Here is an 18,844-nt window from a genome sequence, read left to right as displayed (position 1 = left end):
AGTACCGCTTGTAGTAGTGGTTTATTGTTATGACACTGTGTGACTGCTGTTTAACTCATCTGTGAAACTAAATAAAGTTTGGGACCATTGGTCTTCAAAAAAAAAAAAAATGATGGTCCTTAGGAGGCTGTTGAAAAAAAAAAAAATCAGTGCGGTACACCAAAAATGGAGACTGTACACGTCCTTTCAAAATTTCCCGGGGTGTAAGGCAGTGTTGTGTATTGGCCCCCTTTCTCTTTTCCCTATACACAAATGGAGTATAAAAGTCATTGACAGTGGCTACTAGGGTTGTCCCCCTCTTCGACAATCAAATGCTACCTTTATTGGCTTACTCAGACGATGCGGTTTTAATCTCCAGAACAGGGATTGGGTTACAAAGGTTGATTAATGCATATGTCTCCTTTTTGGATTCACTTCAGTTAAAAGTGAACCAATCCAAGTTGTTTGTATTAATAGCAGGGGCTGCAAAGAAAGAAAAAGGTACTGCACTTTTGTGCAGGAGTGCAACAAATCGAGATAGTCAATTTGTTTCCATACCTGGGCATCCTCTTTGACAAAGATTTGTTATGGGCAAAATTAACGGAGGGAAGAAAGATGGTGATGAAGAGGGGTATTGTTGCTCTGAAAGGTTTTGCCAGAAAATTGGGGGCTACACCACTAACACCGATAAAAAACATCTATCTGGCTAGAGTTAAAGCAGCGGAGACCTATGGTGCTGGGGTGTGGGGTATGGCAGCAACGACACCACTGCAAACTACTGAAAATGTATTTTTTAAATCTGTAGTGGGTTTACCATCCTCCTTCTCAAATGGTAGCTTACACTTGGAACTGGACATACTTTATATTTCGAACTATATCCAGTTAGCCCCACTCCTCCTCTGGCATTCTATTTGGAGGCGAGATACAGTTCCATTGAACCAGTCATTACTAAAGAGCTGTTTGGCTATGGACAAATGTAAGAGTTCTAGGTGGCTCAACTGCTTAGAGTCACGACTAAGGAAGATTGGTCTTCACAAGCTCTTAAAGACCCCCTACCCTGTAAGAAGGTTTCCAAACATAGAGTGAGTGACATGTTTATGTCGATGACCAAGTACAAACGAAGGGTACAACAAAATGAGAAATATGCACCCCAGGCATAGAGCCTCAACCCACCTCTAACCGGAGGAGATTTTACATATTTAACTAATGTAAACAGGATGCAACATAGATTTATATTATTAAGGTTTCAAACTAACTTGATACCTTTAATTATTGGCTATCCGGAAAAAACATATAACCACTCTGACTTAAGTATGTGCCCCTGTGACAATTTATCACCTCAGACAGAATTGCATATATTCCTATTCTGCAGCCTATACGAAAGGGAAAAAAATGTCTACCTCAAACCAATTTTAAAGAAAATTTTAAGCAGTAGCATTATATTTTCTGAAAACACTTCCCACCCCTCTGGTTTGCTACTCAGTTGCGTCATTTCTGTGGGCTTGCATGAGGAAGAGGAAAGGGCCAGCATGTAGGTCATTGAGTATGTAAAAATGATAATTAAAGTTCCCAGAGTTAGTACATGACAAGGCTTACTTCTCCTTTTTAATATTATATGTATTTTCATGATGAATTATTTGTATCTTTTTTTAAAATGGAATTATGAAATTAGTTTTAAATGTGACTTTTTATGTGCTTTTATGGTCTTTTTAATATGATCGAATAAAGACGAATTGATGATGATGAGTGGAGTTGTGTATAGATAATACATTCTCCAATAGCAGGTGGTACTGTGTAAGCATGAATGAATATCCGTGCTTTCTCCTCTGCCATTTGTTTTCGTTCAATGAAAGGAGAGACTAGTTGACTCATGATTAATTCTTACACTTGTTTCTGTTTGTAGATTTGCTGATGATTCTTCTTCTACCTTGATCTCTACCAAGCCAGTAAGCAGCTTGTACCACAACTGGCCGAAGTCTCCACAGCCTGTGCCAAAGCACCCCAAAAGTGTTGATTTTGACATCCGTCCTGCTCTGAGACGAGCACCCAGTCCATCGATTCTGTCCACAGAGCACAAGATCAACCCCACACCTCGCCCTTCGTCCTTGCCCATTTTGCCAACTGCCCCAGTCTACACTGGAATCTACGAACTCCGAGGGTCTCCCACAGCGGGAGGTGATTCTTTCCCCAACTTCTCTTCTGGGAGTAGGTCCCTCTCGCCTACACACTTCATGCCTCCTCCATCGGACAAATCTTTTGCTGCTAAGCCTCTGCACTTCTGGACAAAGTTTGATGTGGCTGATTGGTTGGAATACCTAAACTTGGGAGAGCACCGGGAACACTTCCTGGACAATGAAATTGATGGCAGTCACCTGCCTTCTCTTACAAAGGAGGACTACATTGACTTGGGAGTCACCAGAGTTGGCCATCGAATGAACATCGACCGAGCTCTCAAATTCTTCTTAGAGAGGTGATTGCGAAAGTCTGTTCACAATTCATTCCCCACTCACCCAAAGTCCTTTCCCTAGCTGATTTTTAACACATCTTACAGGAGGAGTCATTTTTAAATGTACAACATATTTAAAAAAAGAGAACTCGATATTTTAATAGAAATGCACAGGTTTTACATAAAGATCGACACACCAGCTTCTGAATAGGCTAGGAGTTCAAAGGAATTCAAATTTAGTTCGCGGTATGGGAGAAGAGAATGGGATGGAGTTTCCATGGCACGTACATTTTAGAACTGGCACAACATGGCTTCACTCTTTGATTACTCCTCACCCCCACAATTCTAGATTGACCTCAGATAAGAAGGAATGCAACTAATGCCACCCCTGGCTTCTTTAGGCTAACCCAGTCAGTATACAGGTAATCTCATGCTAGGTCGGCTTCTTTGTAGCTGATGCATCAAAATGCAAACAGTTTCCTACTGGCTCTGCATTTCCAGGGCCATCCATCAAAGTATAGGTACTTTCATTCAAGACCTGTATGTTTACATAGTTTTATCTTTTGAAATACAAATAGTTTGCACCCTTCAGCGTACATGCATCTTGGTTGGGTCAGGTAGATTATCGCACTGTATTTGAGTGAGTATCATTATAATAACTCTAAAACTTCCAGGCTTGGGCAAACAGTTTAACATTGCCTCCTTGTTGCAGATTGACAAGACTAATGCAAGATGATCTTTAATTTTGTGTTGAATAATATAGTCAAAGCTAATTTTTTAATCTGACCAAAGTACTCAAATTCTGATGCATAGGATAGCTGGTTAATTTGCTTATTTTGTGAAATGCATTGACTTCTAGTTATGGTGTAAGGATAATGTCTACACTGCCACTTAACACAAACAGGGCATGTTGGGTGATTGACACATATGTTTATATGAGAAGCTGTGCAAAGCAAGCAAAGTAGTGCCTATTCCAGCCAGAAGCAGAGCAATAGAGACAGACAACAGTCAATCAGATTACTATATTGCTAGGGGAACAGATCAGCCATGATACTTTATTTATCAGGAGCTTGCCAGATACAGAGGAATGAGCAGTTCTGAAGAGTAGAGGGTGTAGCTGTGCAACCTCTGTCAGTGCTCTGGTTTCCCACATTTAAAGCTTGACAAATCTAGTTTTTCTTCAGTATTACAGTGAAATTAGGAACATTGCTGTGCTAAATCTTTATTACGCTAACATAGTCTTGCAGTGCTCCTAGTCATTGGCCAACCCACAGAGTTTCACAGTTTTCCCGTGTTTATGGACTTGTGAACTTTTCTCTCATGAGTGCTAAATGTTGCCAATCACTTCTAAGCAATTTGTATGTGAGTGGGTACCTTGCTTGCCTTTTACTTGCAAATACTTTGAAACCAAGTTGCGCTAGTAACTCACAAACATTATGAGGGCATACCTTGCATAGCTTTTGCTCGTGAATACGCACACTATGTTGTTCCAATAATTTGCAAGCATTTTTTAAATATGAATGCATACTTTGCTTATCTTTTCCTCATGAAAGACTCGACACAAATTAGATTCAACTATTAAGTACTTGTCTAAGTCCTGATTTCCTTGTGAAAGCTTTACAAACAGGACCTCTTGACATTTACATGTTTTCGTAGGTTACGTGAGAATTACTCGAAGACTGCAAGAAAAACTACTAGCATTAGCCTATGTAAAGCCTGATATATCTGTGACCAGTGTTCACTATACTGGCATTGACCATAGCCAAATCCAGCTTTCTCAGAATGATAGATGTAAGCAAGAATACAGTGGTTTTAGTGTAGAAAGCCTACAGATTGGTTTAACTAACATGTCCGCCACATAGAGATATGCCCTGGTCTTAGAAATTGAGATAGGAGTTTTAAATCTTCTCCAACTTATAGTGCCAAATACATAAGTAAGGCACAGCCCTTTTGGAAGAACAATAAGTAAATTGATGCCAAAGGAATCATATATATTAGGTTAGCTCAATGTTTTTCTGTGGCAGCTCCTCTAAACGAGTGATGGCTGGACAGAGGAGAACTAATGGCCACACACCACCTGGCACACACTCATCTCCACTGCCACATTACCTTTTCTAGCATTCAACCACAAGCTATTTTAAGAGTATTCACTGGCAAACTATAAACGATTGAAATATATAAGCTGGCGTTTTCTGGGTACCATTACATAGTGGTCATACTCCTTATCGCAAGTTGGCAGTCTCTTGTGGTGGTGAGTTTGGATCGGGTGCCAGTTCTTCAGGCCATATTGCTTAAATTATGGACTTTCAGAGGCACAAACAAAAAGGCACATTATTGACCGTTTCCAAACTTCACAGAATGGTGTCACTTGTAACACACAAGAAAAAAGGGGATAGCTTTGCAGCTACTGGAGCACACCGATTTGGGGGTTTACCCAAAGCAAAGAATGTTGAAACTAAATAACAGCATCTTTTCCAAAAGTCTAGCAAGTGCCCCAAAGCCTTTCAGCCAAGTTAGAGTTTCACACTGCTACATGAGGCAGCATGTATCAAAAGTATTACGCAATGCAGGTGCAGCCATTTTCTTTAAACCATCATAGAGCACTTCATATGTGAGGTAATGCTGACATCTCATGGTATCCGTACAGGGGTAATCTATGGAAACAATATAGATGGTTTCAGATGTGGGAAACCAGTACTGTCAGCATTAGTATACAAACGTAAATGCCCTCTAGTTTCACTTGAAAATTCAGTGTAGGAATGCAGACTTACTTTGGAGCTGTAGCTGCACGTCTACCTGGCAATAATTAGAAAATGCTATTTCCTTCTATAGCAAGGCAACGTTGTGATATAACAGCTCCATATAGAATACATTTTTATCAGCAACCAATAATCATTGTGAATATTCTACTGCCTGATGCTGTAAATAATGTGGAGATAGATTTAAAGTAAGACTTATTTATCCAAAAACATAATGGATATTCATTTTCCCTTCTTCAGACCCCTGCAGTTTTAATGTCGATTATAATGGTGAAAGAAGACCTAATTGAGGTTCCCATTTATTTGCCATTTCGATTCTGGGGCATTTTGTAATCCATCTCCCTGAAATTGCTACTCTCTTTCAAAACCGCATTCAGAGGTGAAGATTCACTTTCAGCCTTCGTGGTTTGAGTTCCTTGTACCCACAGAGCAGAAGTTGATTAACATCCACTTCGCATTTTTCCAGAGATGCTCAAAAACACCATAATGACACCATTTCTCAAGCAGCCTTCCCTGGAACACAGAAAACCTGGGCAATTATTTTCCATTTACCAGATTACTCTGACTAGAACAAATCATGGAGAATTGATTTGTACCCAGACACACTAGAGCAACAGTACTTGTGGAGGTGTTCGACAATCAGCTTAGTACATCCTATGAGATTTCGTTAGTGATCAAACACTTGCCATCCTTTGATACTGCCTCCCTGTTGTTAATTCTTGAATCTCTGAGAAATGTTGCTTGGCCACTAAGCAGACCTTTTGTTGGTTTGCCTAATTTCCCTGTTTCATAGGTCGGTTTGTTAAGTTGGGAGGTTTTATTTCATCACAGGTAATAACTTGTGAAGTCTGCCATGGCTCTATCCTTTCTCTCTTACTTTTTGGCATTTACATTAGGCCAGTGTTTATCAATTAATGTCACTCTGACGCTAATGCCGGGAAAGTCTACTTGTAGATGGCAGGGCGATTAAACATCTTTGAGTAAGATAAAGACTATCTGAAATTGAATATTGGATCAGTCATACTGCTTTAAAACCAGTGCATCAAAACTGCGTCCTTAAGTTTATAAGCTATATTCACCTTTCTGATAAGTTGCCCTCCATTCCCTTCAATGTCCTTGTGAAATTGATGAAGATAGTAAAAAAAAAACTAGGTTTCATATTTGAATCCTATTTGAGACAGTGCCCAAATTGGCAAAGCATTGAAGAGTGGCTGGTTTAAGCTGCAGCAGCTGCACACTATACTTTGCTTTGCCCCTCTTGTGCCTCACAAAGTATGTGTTGGAACTTTCATTCATTTGAGATTAGACTGTAACTAATGTTCCTTAAGATGAACTTTCAAAATGCTGTAGTATGCCTGATTTTTTAGTCTGCAGAATAAATCCTGTCTCCCTCCTTAAACGTAAATCCATTGGCATCAGATGAAATCTAGAATTGACTTCAAAATTTTGATGTTGATTTATAAATCAAAATCTCCATGGTAACCGTGGCTCCATGGTAACTCAGACAAAAAATCTGTGAATTGTCCTCTGTTCAGATTATTGCATCTGTCAGTGTCAAGCTTCCAACAGTACCTTAAACAAAAGGTAATTAATAGGTGGACTTGAGAACGTCTATGCTTGGTCCAGCACTGTTGAATGTACTCACTCTCTCTTCACATTCGAAACACATACTTGTTCTCGTTCTATAAAGCTCTAAAAGCCTATCCTTTCTGGTGACTTCTTTATTTTTGTCGTCTTTGCCTTAACACGTGTTTTGCTTCTTCAATTGGTACATATGTTTAGGTTCATTGAGTGCAATGAACAAATATATTAAAATAAAGCAATTCGGCTGTGCAGATGTTAAATTACCAAGAAGCATTACCTCCATATTTCCATCCTACCATATTTCGTCTTCATGAGGTTTTACTCATTGAAGAGAACAACTTCTCTGATGCTTCATTCCCCGTGAAGCAGATCGAGGAAGAGACCAACCTTGTTAACACATTCCACTGAAGTATTAGAAAACAGGACATCAACACAGCTTCTTTATTCCCATATGGCGTCACTATAAAGAGAATAGGACTAGCCCTGATATCTCATTCAACCAGTATATTCCATTTCTGAGGACACTGGGAGTACTGCCTCATCCCTTAATAGCATCAGCACATAGAAAGGGCCAACCTAGTTGCTTTACTGAGAATACCTGCTCTTCTAATGCATATTAGAAGACAAGTGGAGAGCCACAGACCTCCTTTTTTAGCATTAACAGCCATGATGATTTGCTTCTAATTAACATGAGCAGAAACATGACTGAGGTTCTTCTGAATCATTCACAAGACTATTAGCTGACATTGTAGTATAGCCACCTTCAGAGTTCTATACAATGGGCCAGGAGCATACCTGCAGATTGAGAAACATTCATGTTATCGTTAGATTGCAGTGGTGGTCTGTCAGCGCCTGGTGATAGGATAGTCTGCATCCTTTGGTCCAACCCCTCTCTGCTGGATGATGAGCCATGAGAATTTCTTGCCTGAAGAAAGAGACAGTTATAGGTATGTGAAGTAGAGGTCGAGGTTAAGGTTGTAGAGATGGTTGAAAGGAAGGTTGATCCTTCTATGCCATTCTTTTCCTATAGCATATACATACACAGTCATAAGTGAGCCTCCTTGAAGGTTCAAGTTTCCTTTCTTTGACCCATAACATATTGTTGTCATGTTGCATCTGTCTGACTGAAGTGTTACTGTTGAACGAGCAAGAGTTTAAGGTTGCACATGAACTGAGTGTTCCTTGGGGAGAAGCCTTTTAGAGGCATAGGGCATTACATGTGTATGTCAGTCATCCTCCTCCCACCCCCATCTCCTCCTACCCATCTCATTGTGATATCAGCTGCCAAAGACAGGAGATTAATGAAACTGTGCAGACACTCCCCAGAGGAGTACAAGAGGGGAGCACTGTGGGAGTGAACAACAGACTCAGTGGAGCATATCGCAGAAGACGTGCCTGGGAAAACACAGGTGCCAAAATGCACTTGACTAAATGCAATATGCATCTTTAAGGACTTTGTTCCGCATCCCACCTCGATGCAACATGCGTTTTCAAGTACTTTGTTCTACATCCAAACACAACGCAACATGTTTTGAAGATGACCTTGCTTCGCACACTCCCAACTCAACTATCTTTTTTTTAGAAGGACCTGTTTCCCTATCCCATGTGAATGCCATTTTCTTCTCAGAGGACATGATTGTGAACAGCGGACAGACCTATGTGGGTATTTCACCCAATGTGTTTCTTCCTGCACATGGTGATCGGTTGGGCTATTGAATCATACATGGATTGAAAATATTTTCATATTTACAGAGAAATATGTTTTTGCCACTGTTTCATTAATCCCAATCATGGAACTGTAGAAATACTAATTATCTGTAGGTTAGGTGTTAAATTAACCCAGCATGGCAGTCTATTTGAAAAGTGGCCTCTCAAAAACCTGAAAAGCATCAGCGGGTAAAGAGAAGGGGTATCCTGTGTTGCGCTTCTGCAGCCAGCCTATGGACACTGTCTCTGTGAGACCAGGCTGCAGGTAGAGGCTCTCACGCTGATGTCTGGCCATGCTCTGTGCTCACATTCACCCCAACACCCTAAGACACACTGATCACTCCCCCCCATTCTTGTACTCTTCTTTTGTACCTGGGAATTCATTCCTGATAGGGGCAAGGCAGGAAAGGCAACAAACTCCTGTTGACTCTCGGTCTCATGATGTCAGGGATAAGAACCGTAGAGTTCAAGAGGAGCCATGTAATGTTTCATTATTGTTTTATCTTGCCCCTAAATCCCTCTCCATCTACTAATTCGCACACCTGTGACACACGGTGTATATAAGGGCTCACCACATCACTGCTCACTTGTTCCCACCTCCCCTTTCTGGGAGTGGGAGGGGCGGTTATGTTTGACAAAAAAAATGTATACAAAAACCCAGAGGAATGTCTTCCAAATGTCTGATAGCATAGAACTAGTTTCTTAAAGGAGGCCTGATCTAAATGCATTTTTAGGTTCTCATCTCCCTCACTCCAGTTACCAGTGCAGGGGACACAGGTGAGTGTGTTACTTGCTTGATGACAGAGGGGAGCAGGTGTTGTCCTATGCACCGAGTTTTTGGACCAGGAGGAACGATGTCATCTTAAAGAAAGATACATAACTGCATCTCCTGAATGTGTGAACTAAACCTCTTGACCAGTAGGGAGGAATGTTCATTGTGCTGCTCCCTGTGAACCCTCTGGGTACGTGAGGGAGATTAAGTTGGGTAATTTGGAGATGCGCTTTACTCTAATTGATCTTTGTGAACTGGAACCTGTCTTGGAAAACTCCTAGGGGAACCACAAGAAAGTGTATGGTGATAGTCACTTGCCTTCACACAAGCCAGTCTTTCTTCACACCCAAGGAGTTGGCTTACACCACCCTTAAGGTGATTGGCTGTGAATATTGTTTTATTATTCAGATGTTAACTGCTTGACAACCAGTCCTTCTTGTGGTTATTGTTACTGCTACAATCAACAGCACATCACTCACAACACAATTTGTGGATATTGTGAGGCCAAACCCAATGTAAGACCCTAGTGATATTTAACCCAGTGGTATGTGCACGTGTTGTGGAAAATCTGGAGTTGAAATGCTGCCCTTCCAAGGTTGTTTATTAGGCCCCTTCTTTACTGGCACTTCCTTGTGGAGACATTCCTTCGGCCATGGCAAAGCAGTGCTGTTACATACTGCCTCTGGCTGGTCCCTGCAAAAGTACAAATAAGACTAAGCAGGTTTCAAAACTTAAAACCAAGTTCATGATCAGTTCATTCTGGTACAATCATTGGTTACAGAAGCATTTTCCCTCCCATGTTCAGGTCATACTGTCCTCCAGCTCGCCTCTTGCTTCTTCTGTTACATAAATTAGTTATCAGAAAGAAGCTTGCCTGTGAGTGTCCAGCTACTGAGAGTGATAAGAGAGGAGATGAGAACCGTAAGAATGTGGGTGTCAGGCCTGGATGCAAGGTAGTTTCTGTTTTAGGGAAATGTTTACTTGTGGATCCTGTTCTGTTGGGGAGTGTTCTTGCTTCCCCTCCACCTCTTTCCTTTTACGAATATAGAATGAACTGACTATCCAGCATCACAGCTGCTGAAACCATTTGCAGAGGGCGAGTCAAGGTTTAGCCATGATTCCGTTTCAACTTTTGCACTGATATTTTCCCCCTGTTTTGAAAAAATTGCAAACTGGGGTAGGGGAATGGGACCGTTGTAGGGTTGGGAAGAAATGGGAGGAATTCGTTTGAAAGCTGGTGCAAGGGGTGGGAATCTGTTGTGGAAAGCATTTTTGTATTTGTGCGCTCTAAATCTCACAACTTTCAAAGGTCACTTTATCAAGTATCTTTTTTTCCTCGGAAAAACAGCGCTCATATTTTTTCTCTAAAAGATGCAGAGACTGGAGAAGGGTGGGGGTTGGTAAAAGTATGCTGGTAGGGATCACATAGAGAACTGGTTCTTATTCTATACTTTATATAAAGCGCTGTAACTGGGTAGACTGAATTGTGCAGACTTTTGAGGATGTGTCTCCACCTCACCACTCCCTGGTAAAAGCACCCTAGAACAGCTCATGACAAGGAGTATGTCTACTGAGTTACAAATTGACTGTTGGTCTGTGTCCCAAGGAGGTGACACTGCTTTTTCTTGAAGGTCACTGGCTTATCTCTGATTGTGCCAAAGCCAAGCCATTTAGGAACAGCGTTGCTGTGTCAACAAGAGAATGGATTCTGTAGTCTATGGTTTAATGCAGAGCAGGAGGAATTAAACTATACTCTTTTGGTTGTATCACCTATGTGAACAAGAGGTATTAGAGGCAAGTTGATTCCAATCTAAAATTGTCTATCCTTTTATAAATCCATATTGATTCTGAGAATGATAGAAACAGAGTTAGTGAAGGTGAAGATGCAGTGGAGTTTCTGAGGGAACGTTCATCCATGATTTGGAAAAATGTGAGCTTTTTCTGGGGAGTGGCACGTAGGAAACGTATCTGAAAAGTCTGCTAGTTCCATGCCGACTCATCACTGTTAAAAAAAAAATGTGTCCTGGTTAGAATGTTATGTATGTAACAGCTGCTGTTGCTTGTATGTCTCTACAAGAAATGCCATATCTGGGGGCATACTTAGCCATAGACACTCTGACTCTGTTTGTGAAGGGCACTGCAACTATGTAGATAAGTAACAGTTCTCACCGCCCATTTTCCCTATCCTCTCAAGAGCATATACTGTGTACTTGTGGACTGTGCACTCTGTTAATCAGTGGGAAGGGGATATCCCATACCACATGTCCCTAGGGGCACGTGTATGCTTGCAGTAAGGGGATAGGATGACACAGGGTCATAGTGTCTTTTTGGCATGCATTCTCCCTCTGGATCCTGGGTAGCAGAGGTGTGACTATCGAGATCCATCGCCTGTACTGCTGGAGAGCAATATTTAATGAACCTCTCCCCCCATCTGTAATTGCAGTATAACCCATGTGATCTAACTCTTGGTAAATTGGGCTACATTGGGACACAGAAATTTGGAGTGCAATGTTGTGAAGCCTATTTGTAGGTCATTTCCTATTTTGAATAGTCAGTTGAGAGCTCGAGATCTCTTTGGGCTATTCTATTCTTGCTGATGGGTAGAGGCCACAGTTGTGTTGCATCCAAGCTCAGTACTGAGAATGTATATAGTTGGTAATTTCAAGCCATGCTGAGGGCTCAAGTGATTCACTCGTTATTCACATCTCAATTAAACAGGAAGTACTGTTTGCCAAAATCTCAGCACTTAGTGAAAAGTGCCAAAATCTTACATGTGAAAATTATTGCATTATCTTTCTCAATATATAAATATATATATAGATATATATATATAAAGAAAAAAGTGTCTTTGTGTTTGTGTGGAAATTTAAATTATTTTGTGTTAGTATGAAAACCGTACTTCACATGTTTTGCCAATTCGATTTTGCTGTGAGGGATGCCTTATGAATGTGTTTACATTTATACAGTGTAAACTAGAACACAACTGAGCGCTGTACATGGAGAAGGTTTGTTAAACCGGTAGATCATGTACATGTAATGGGAGGAGGACATTTGAATACCTTTTTTTGCAGATGTGAAGGGAGACTATTAGGTGAAATGTCTTCTCTTGCCTTTTAACTTGCTGTGATCGCCAAAGCGATAGATCCATCATGGACCCTGCCTGCATCAGTCAAATGATAGATGTGTGCTTGCTTACAAATGCCACTAACATATCATAAAGCTATGACCAAAGAATGGGAAACCAGTAGTTCATATACTTTAGCCAGTGTGCATTGTGTGTTTAGGACAATGACCTAGAAGACACGATGTTCCAGAATGAGCATGCTTGTACTTCACTAAATGCTACTGCTAAATGGATTTAATATGATTGGTTACTGAGGGTACATTGACTTCACCAGTGAGAATTCGTGTTTGAAGAGCTTGTCTTAAAGCAGCTCACGATTCTGACATGACTTAGTTAGTTCCCCTTTATAACTAGGCATTATATAGTAGTCAGGAGTGTAATTTCAAATAAGAAGTAGAAGAACACTCATATTCTTGAGCTTTTTACTCAGGTGGGAACAGTGTTTAGTCCAGAGTTATACCTAAAGATTCTATTCCGATTTTATCTTTGTTTAAACATCCTTAGCGAGTTGTGATTTTAGAAGGAAAACAACATTTAAGTAATCGGTTTCCAACTAAAAGGTTAGGTTGAAAATTATATGATATTGTATTTGTAGAGCGCAACTAATGCCCGGAGGCATCTAGGGCGCTTCACACGCTGAGTGAGTAAAAACCCTGCAAAGGAGAAAGTGATAACCACAAAAAGGCATCAGGATCAGAACTAACCTGTGTTACTGAATACAGAGCCAGGTTTTGAGTGCTTTCCTAAAAGCTAGCAGATCAGAAGCCACGTTTAGGTGAGGAGGCAGGTAGTTCCATAATTTGGATGCAGTGGAGACTAAGCTCCACCCACCCCAGCTCATGAACCGGTACTTTGGGACTTCAACTAAGTTGGCAGAGGAGGATCGGGGCTCTCTCTGAGGAGTGTACCAAGAGAACCTGTATTTGAAATACTCGGGATTAGCCCCGTGTAGGGCCCTAAAGGCAAAACAGAGGGCTTTGATATTGATACTAGCTTGCATAGGAAGCCAGTGAAGGTTAGCAACGGCTACCTGGGAATCCTTAACAATAGTCTGGCAGCCATGTTTTGAAGAACCTGAAGTCTTGCCAACAGCCCCTTCTGAAGACCGACGAAAAGGGTGTTGCATTGTTCCAGCCTGGACAGAATGAGGGCGGAGAGCATCGTTTTTTGAAGGGCCTCCGGAATAAATGGGCTGATTTATTTAAAAAAAATTTAAATGAGAAAGATGGAGTAGGAAATTGCATTAATATGATATCTGAAAGGGAGCTTAGTATCCAAAATTACCTCTAAGTTCTTGGCATTTAAGGCTGAGGTGGGCAGAATCCCCACTTCTAGACTAGAGCTGCTACAACAATTGAGTTCACTGGAAAACTATCTTTTGCTAAGTTTAATGTATGGTTAACAGTGTCCATAACAAAGGTGGGCAGGGTATGCCCAGCTCACTGTTTCATTATACTCTGCTCCCCTCCGCCCCCCTCCACCCCTGCCAGTTGAGTAGAGTTGGCCTGCTTATATGTATAGTAGACTTGATCTGATAGAGACGACTAGCCGCAGATTCCTTAACTTAGAATATACCCAGGCATCAGACTGGATCCGGAAAACTGTCTGCAGCAGCACCTCTGCGTGCCGGGACAGTGCCACATGGCTCTGCCCTGACGTCGTCCATGAACGTGACGTCAGCTGAGCCGTATATGCCCCTCCCGACGTGCTGACGTCAGTTTTTTCCTTTTCCGCATCCCAACGCGGATCCTGGAAAACCAGCGGTTCCTTAACCCATTTTTCGGGTCTTCTCACGTGTATTGAATGTGGTGACTCGGGGTGCACCACGACTCCAAAGAGTGCGACGATTGTCAGCGGATGAAACCTAAGTCCTTACGGGAGTGTCGTATGACATTGCTGGCCGCACGGCTGTCTGGTCCTGCCCCTTCGCGTTGCCGCTCTCCCTCTCAGGATCGAGGCCAATCCCGAAGTCATTCCCGGAGACGTCGTTCGGAGCTGGGTAAACAGAAGCGTACGTCCAGGAGGTCTTTCTCCCATACCCTTGATGCTGGCGCCTGCTCTTCTCGGTCCCTGCAGGGAACAGGTGTCCGGCGGTCGTCTCCTCCGTACCCCCCCCCGCCCCCCCCCCTTTTCCGGGTGCCGGAGCGACACATGCTCAAATGGAGGCTTATTCTAAAGCACTTCACTCTTAATATGGGTCACTCCCTCTCTCTGGTGCGCCTTTGGGTCCCATAGAGGTGGAAGGAGCTCAAGTCGGGTCCTCGCAGGCGGATTCATCCTCTGCACCAGCTGTGTGCATCGACTCCGGTTCCGGAGCAGATACGATGCTGATGGGACATGGCCCAGTGGGTCCCCTCAGTCGCCGGTCTAGCCCACACTATCAGTCTCCGTATAGCTCTGAGCGGCTTCCTGCGTCGGCGTCAGAGGCACTCCGGGCTCAATGCCCTGTTCCCCACATGTTGCAGTGGGGTCGACGTCAGACGGCCCCCAGCCCGAGTTTCCCTTGGAGGTCGCCAATGTCCGGACGACTCCGGCTGAACGTTGGTCGATGCAGGTGCCGACGTCCACATCTCCCCCGTTTAAGGAGATTGATGTCCCTCCTGACTACTCGGACGTCGATGCGACTCTCAAGCGGTGTCAGTCGACGCTGGTGACGGTGCCTAAGCCTCCTCTTATGCCACAGGTTGACGCTCCTCTGGACTCCCCTGATCTGAGGCCGTTTCGGCCCATGGTGCAGGTACCTTGTGTGGCGTGGAATCCAGATCAGCCTCCGGCTCCTCCACTTTTGCTGTCTACTGGACTGGTTAGCCATCTCCTACTGATGGTTTATTGTCGTCTCCCCGGATGGCAACTGAGGCTAGTGCTGCCTACGTACGGGCTATTCCTAGGGCGGTAGCTATTTTTCGTTTTCAGCCCCCTGTGGTTTCTCTGCCTTCTGATCCCTTGTTGGATCTTCTCCATATAGAGGCGGTTGAAGTGGAGCCCCTTGGGGCATCTCTGTTTGACATCATGCTGGGCACTTGGGCCTTCCTTGGGTGACCCTGTCGATCGGGCCATAACTCGTAGACACAATCCTGCCCCAAATGATCGGCTCAGTCAGTCCCTTCACCCTAAGGCTCAGGGCCTAGTTGTTCAGGCGGTCTTTGATTTACAGTCTTCCTCCGCCCTCCCTCTGTTGCCTCCAACCAGCGAATCTAGGTGGTTAAACGCATGTGGTCGCCAGCTTTTTGCCTCTGCCAGTGCTGGCATCCGCGCATTGAATGCAGCTTGTGTGTTTTGCACATGCATCTTCTACCCTTGGAACTTCGTCGAGGACCTTCTTCCTTCACTTCCAGAGGCCTGCGGATGGACTTGATCCGCCTTCTGCATGATGGCAAGGGAAAGGCACAATTTTCCTTCCACTCTTCTCTTGACACCACTGGCTCGGTGGGACGAGCTCTTGCTCGGTCTGTGGCTTTACGCCACCATGCTTGGCTGCGCGACAGGCGTTTTCGGACAATGTTTTTGATGCTCTTAGAGATCTGCCGTTCAATGTTCTGTTTGACAGCCACGCAGATTCAGATGACTTTTGCAGCACAACTTTCTGCCTTTGTATGAGCAGTTTTGTCTTGTTCATTTACTTTCAAAGGTGTCCTGGGTTCTTTGCATGGGACCTGGATGGTGTAGGAGGTTGTTCCGCCATCTAAGTGTTTGTTCAATACAGCCGGACGGCTGGTTCTGTCTCCCTTTCAGTCCTCGGAATTTGTACTTTGTCCAAGAGGACTCCCCTCGCACGGGTTGACACTTACTCTATGTGGGGAATTTATAGGCTATTGGGTGGCTGCTTTAGCCTTGGTACGCTCCTATGGAGTTTTTCGCCACAATCTTGCTGTGAGCTTCTTTTTCTGCTGTTCTGTGATCCTAACGTTAGCATCACTCTATGGCACTTTTGGTGCAGTTGGCTCTAGTTGTCGGTAGTCCTTCTACTCCTCGGTGTGGGGTTTTTACTGTATGGCTTCTGCCTCCCCTGTATTCACGAGGGGTTTTTCAGCGTCACTGTGATCTTCTTGCCCTTGATCGCTGCTCTTCATTTGCCAGTTATTCTCCATAGGGCCCCTGTTCTCTTCAGTTCAGGCGCTGTGCTCACCTCTGACGCCCTGTCCTCCTTTTGCGCCGGGCTACAACCACTATGTGGCACGCTTCTTAGTGTGGGCGCAACCTGGAAATGCACCCTGGTATAATTGCTATCATAGGGTGTTTGCATTGTTTCTTCCACTGCTGTGGTGCTGGTTCTCTCCTCCCCTTTAGGGCTCGGGTAACAGTTGTTTGTACTTCAGCCCTTACCTGGGTTTGTCTTTGAAGGTGGTGACTTCGCCCTGTACCTCTCTACTGTACATTGCCTTGTGCCCTTGTTTTCTGGGCACTTTCCCAACAGGAGTTTTTTACACATTGCCTGCTGCTTTCCGCATAGGTGTTTTTAACACTTCTGCTTGGGTTGCTGCTGTCACCACTCTCAAGGGGAGTGTTCTCTTTAGGAAGCTCGCTTTTTGGGCTCCTGGAACATTCAGTTGGTCCTGAATGTTTCCGGCTGTCGTGTCTAGCTCCGTCTTCTCATCTATCTTGCGGGGGACCATTGCTCCTCCCGGGCGAGGGGCTGCTGTAGCCTACTGGTCTGGACATTGTTCTGTCCACTACTGCTTCCCCATGACTGTTGGTACTTTTCGCGTACCTGAGTCTTCTTGTGTAACACTTTATTTCTAGCGTATTTCTTTGGCCTCTATATCTGCTCTGTGCTGTTGCAAAGCAAAATCGTGCTGTCAACTTTTCTTCATCCGGTGTCCATGGTCATTGACCCAGTCTGCTTGACTACCAGCTCTTAAGTGGGTGTCCAGCTTGCCTGGTGATCCCTTTTTGCCGGTTGCCTGCTTGTTATGGTGTATCTCGCATCAGGGCTACTCATGTAACCCTACAGAAGGGTTTTTGTGAAACTTGATGTGATTCGACCATCCACACGGTATGCTTCTTTTTCATACAGCCTTCCACTTGGTTATAATGTTTACTGTACTCCTGTTTTAGGTGCTTCTGCTGGTTACAGTCAGCCCTTTCTCATGCCTGGTAACGGAGTGACTCTCTAAAAGAATGTTTTCTGTTTCTAGTACTACTGGCGCTTTCTGGTCATGGATCGGCATCTTGCCAATACTGTCCCACGTATTTAGCTGGTACAGAATTCCACAGTGCCTTTTCCACTGTTGTACATACTGGACCGGTATATGTTGACTCTGTCATACCAGTTGTCTTCCCTCTTGGTTTTATTTACTGTCAGCACGTCAGATCGTGCGGCTCCATCAGACCCTGGGTTCAGTTTCACTTCTTGCGAGGTCATGAACTTTCCCTTTCACTCCAACATATCTAGCATATGTTTTCTTTCTATTACCCGGTGTAATACGGGAGTTTTCATGCTGTCCTTTGACGACATATGGTGCCTTTGCCTCCCAATGTTTTTTGCTCTTTCTGAGCTTCATGGTCTGGTGTGGTGGCACTGGTTTGCGATCCCCACCGTGGGTCGTCACCTTGTTGACGGCTACTTTGCCTCAGCAACTTATTGGTGTTCAGTCGCAGACCCGCCTCCTCTATGGGTATGGCTTTGTTATCTATTCTAAGTTAAGGAATCTGCGACTAGTCGTCTCTATCAGATGAACAAGTTACTTACCTTTGGTAACAAGGTATCTGGTAGAGACATAGTCTAGCCACTGATTCCTTAACGCTCGCCCGTCCTCCCGGTTCTGCGAGGACCTTTTGAGGTTGGGCTTTCTACGCTTGCCTCCCCCCCTGTGGCTTCACCCTTCTGCAGGGTGACGTTTTCACTTCACTCTAACAGTGAATGCTTCATTCTGCTTTCATTGTTCTACACCACCCATTCTCGTGAATTACCAGTATGCTCATGTGTCATGTATCCTTTCCAGCCCTACCCCCTGGGTTGTACAGTGTGGGATCTATTCATGTTTTTTCCCACCCCGCTCTCCCCTTCTTTATCGCCTTGGGGTCTCCTACCACCCCTGCGCTCTATTGGTTTGAAGTCTATTGGCTCTGCCACGTTTTTTATAGGTCTCTTATTGGGGATACAGCGTCTCACTCGGGTAACGTCTTGTGGTCAATTGCCCTAGCTCCTGTGTTCCGGACTTGTTATCCTTCACGGTTATACATTAAGGTTGCTGACTTTCTGTCATCTGTCATGATGTTGTTTACATCTTCATTTACAGTAGCGGGTTGTGGGTTTATAGGGGAATAGGGTGGGAAGTAATTTAATTATAATTTATTAAATATGTTAATTTATTTATTGGTATTTGTTTTGAATTATTATTAATTAATTATTATTTGGTAATTAATTAAAATATGATTGGTAATTAGTTAAAATTAATAGATTAATTGATAAATATGTTAATTTTAGTAATTTATTTTCAGTAGCGGGTTGTGGGTTTATAGGGGAATAGGGT

At 43.5% G+C, this 18,844-nt stretch overlaps 1 protein-coding gene across 1 annotated transcript in view; it reads left to right on the top strand.

Annotated features, from left to right (window-relative positions):
• The window catches only part of SHANK1 (SH3 and multiple ankyrin repeat domains 1), a 1,619,594-nt gene extending 1,607,592 nt beyond the window's left edge, over positions 1–12,002 (top strand). The window contains exon 22 of the mRNA XM_086930109.1: positions 1,883–12,002. Within this exon, the coding sequence (XP_086786235.1) occupies positions 1,883–2,453 (571 nt within the window). The 3' untranslated portion in view covers positions 2,454–12,002. The remainder of the gene's footprint in view (positions 1–1,882) is intronic.
• The last annotated feature ends 6,842 nt before the right edge of the window (positions 12,003–18,844 follow it).

Source organism: Lissotriton vulgaris, chromosome 7, assembly GCF_964263255.1.
Source record: "Lissotriton vulgaris chromosome 7, aLisVul1.2, whole genome shotgun sequence".
Classification (NCBI taxonomy): Eukaryota; Metazoa; Chordata; class Amphibia; order Caudata; family Salamandridae; genus Lissotriton; species Lissotriton vulgaris.
The sequence above is the reverse complement of the archived record's forward strand: the minus strand, read 5'-3'. Positions and strand labels throughout refer to the sequence as shown.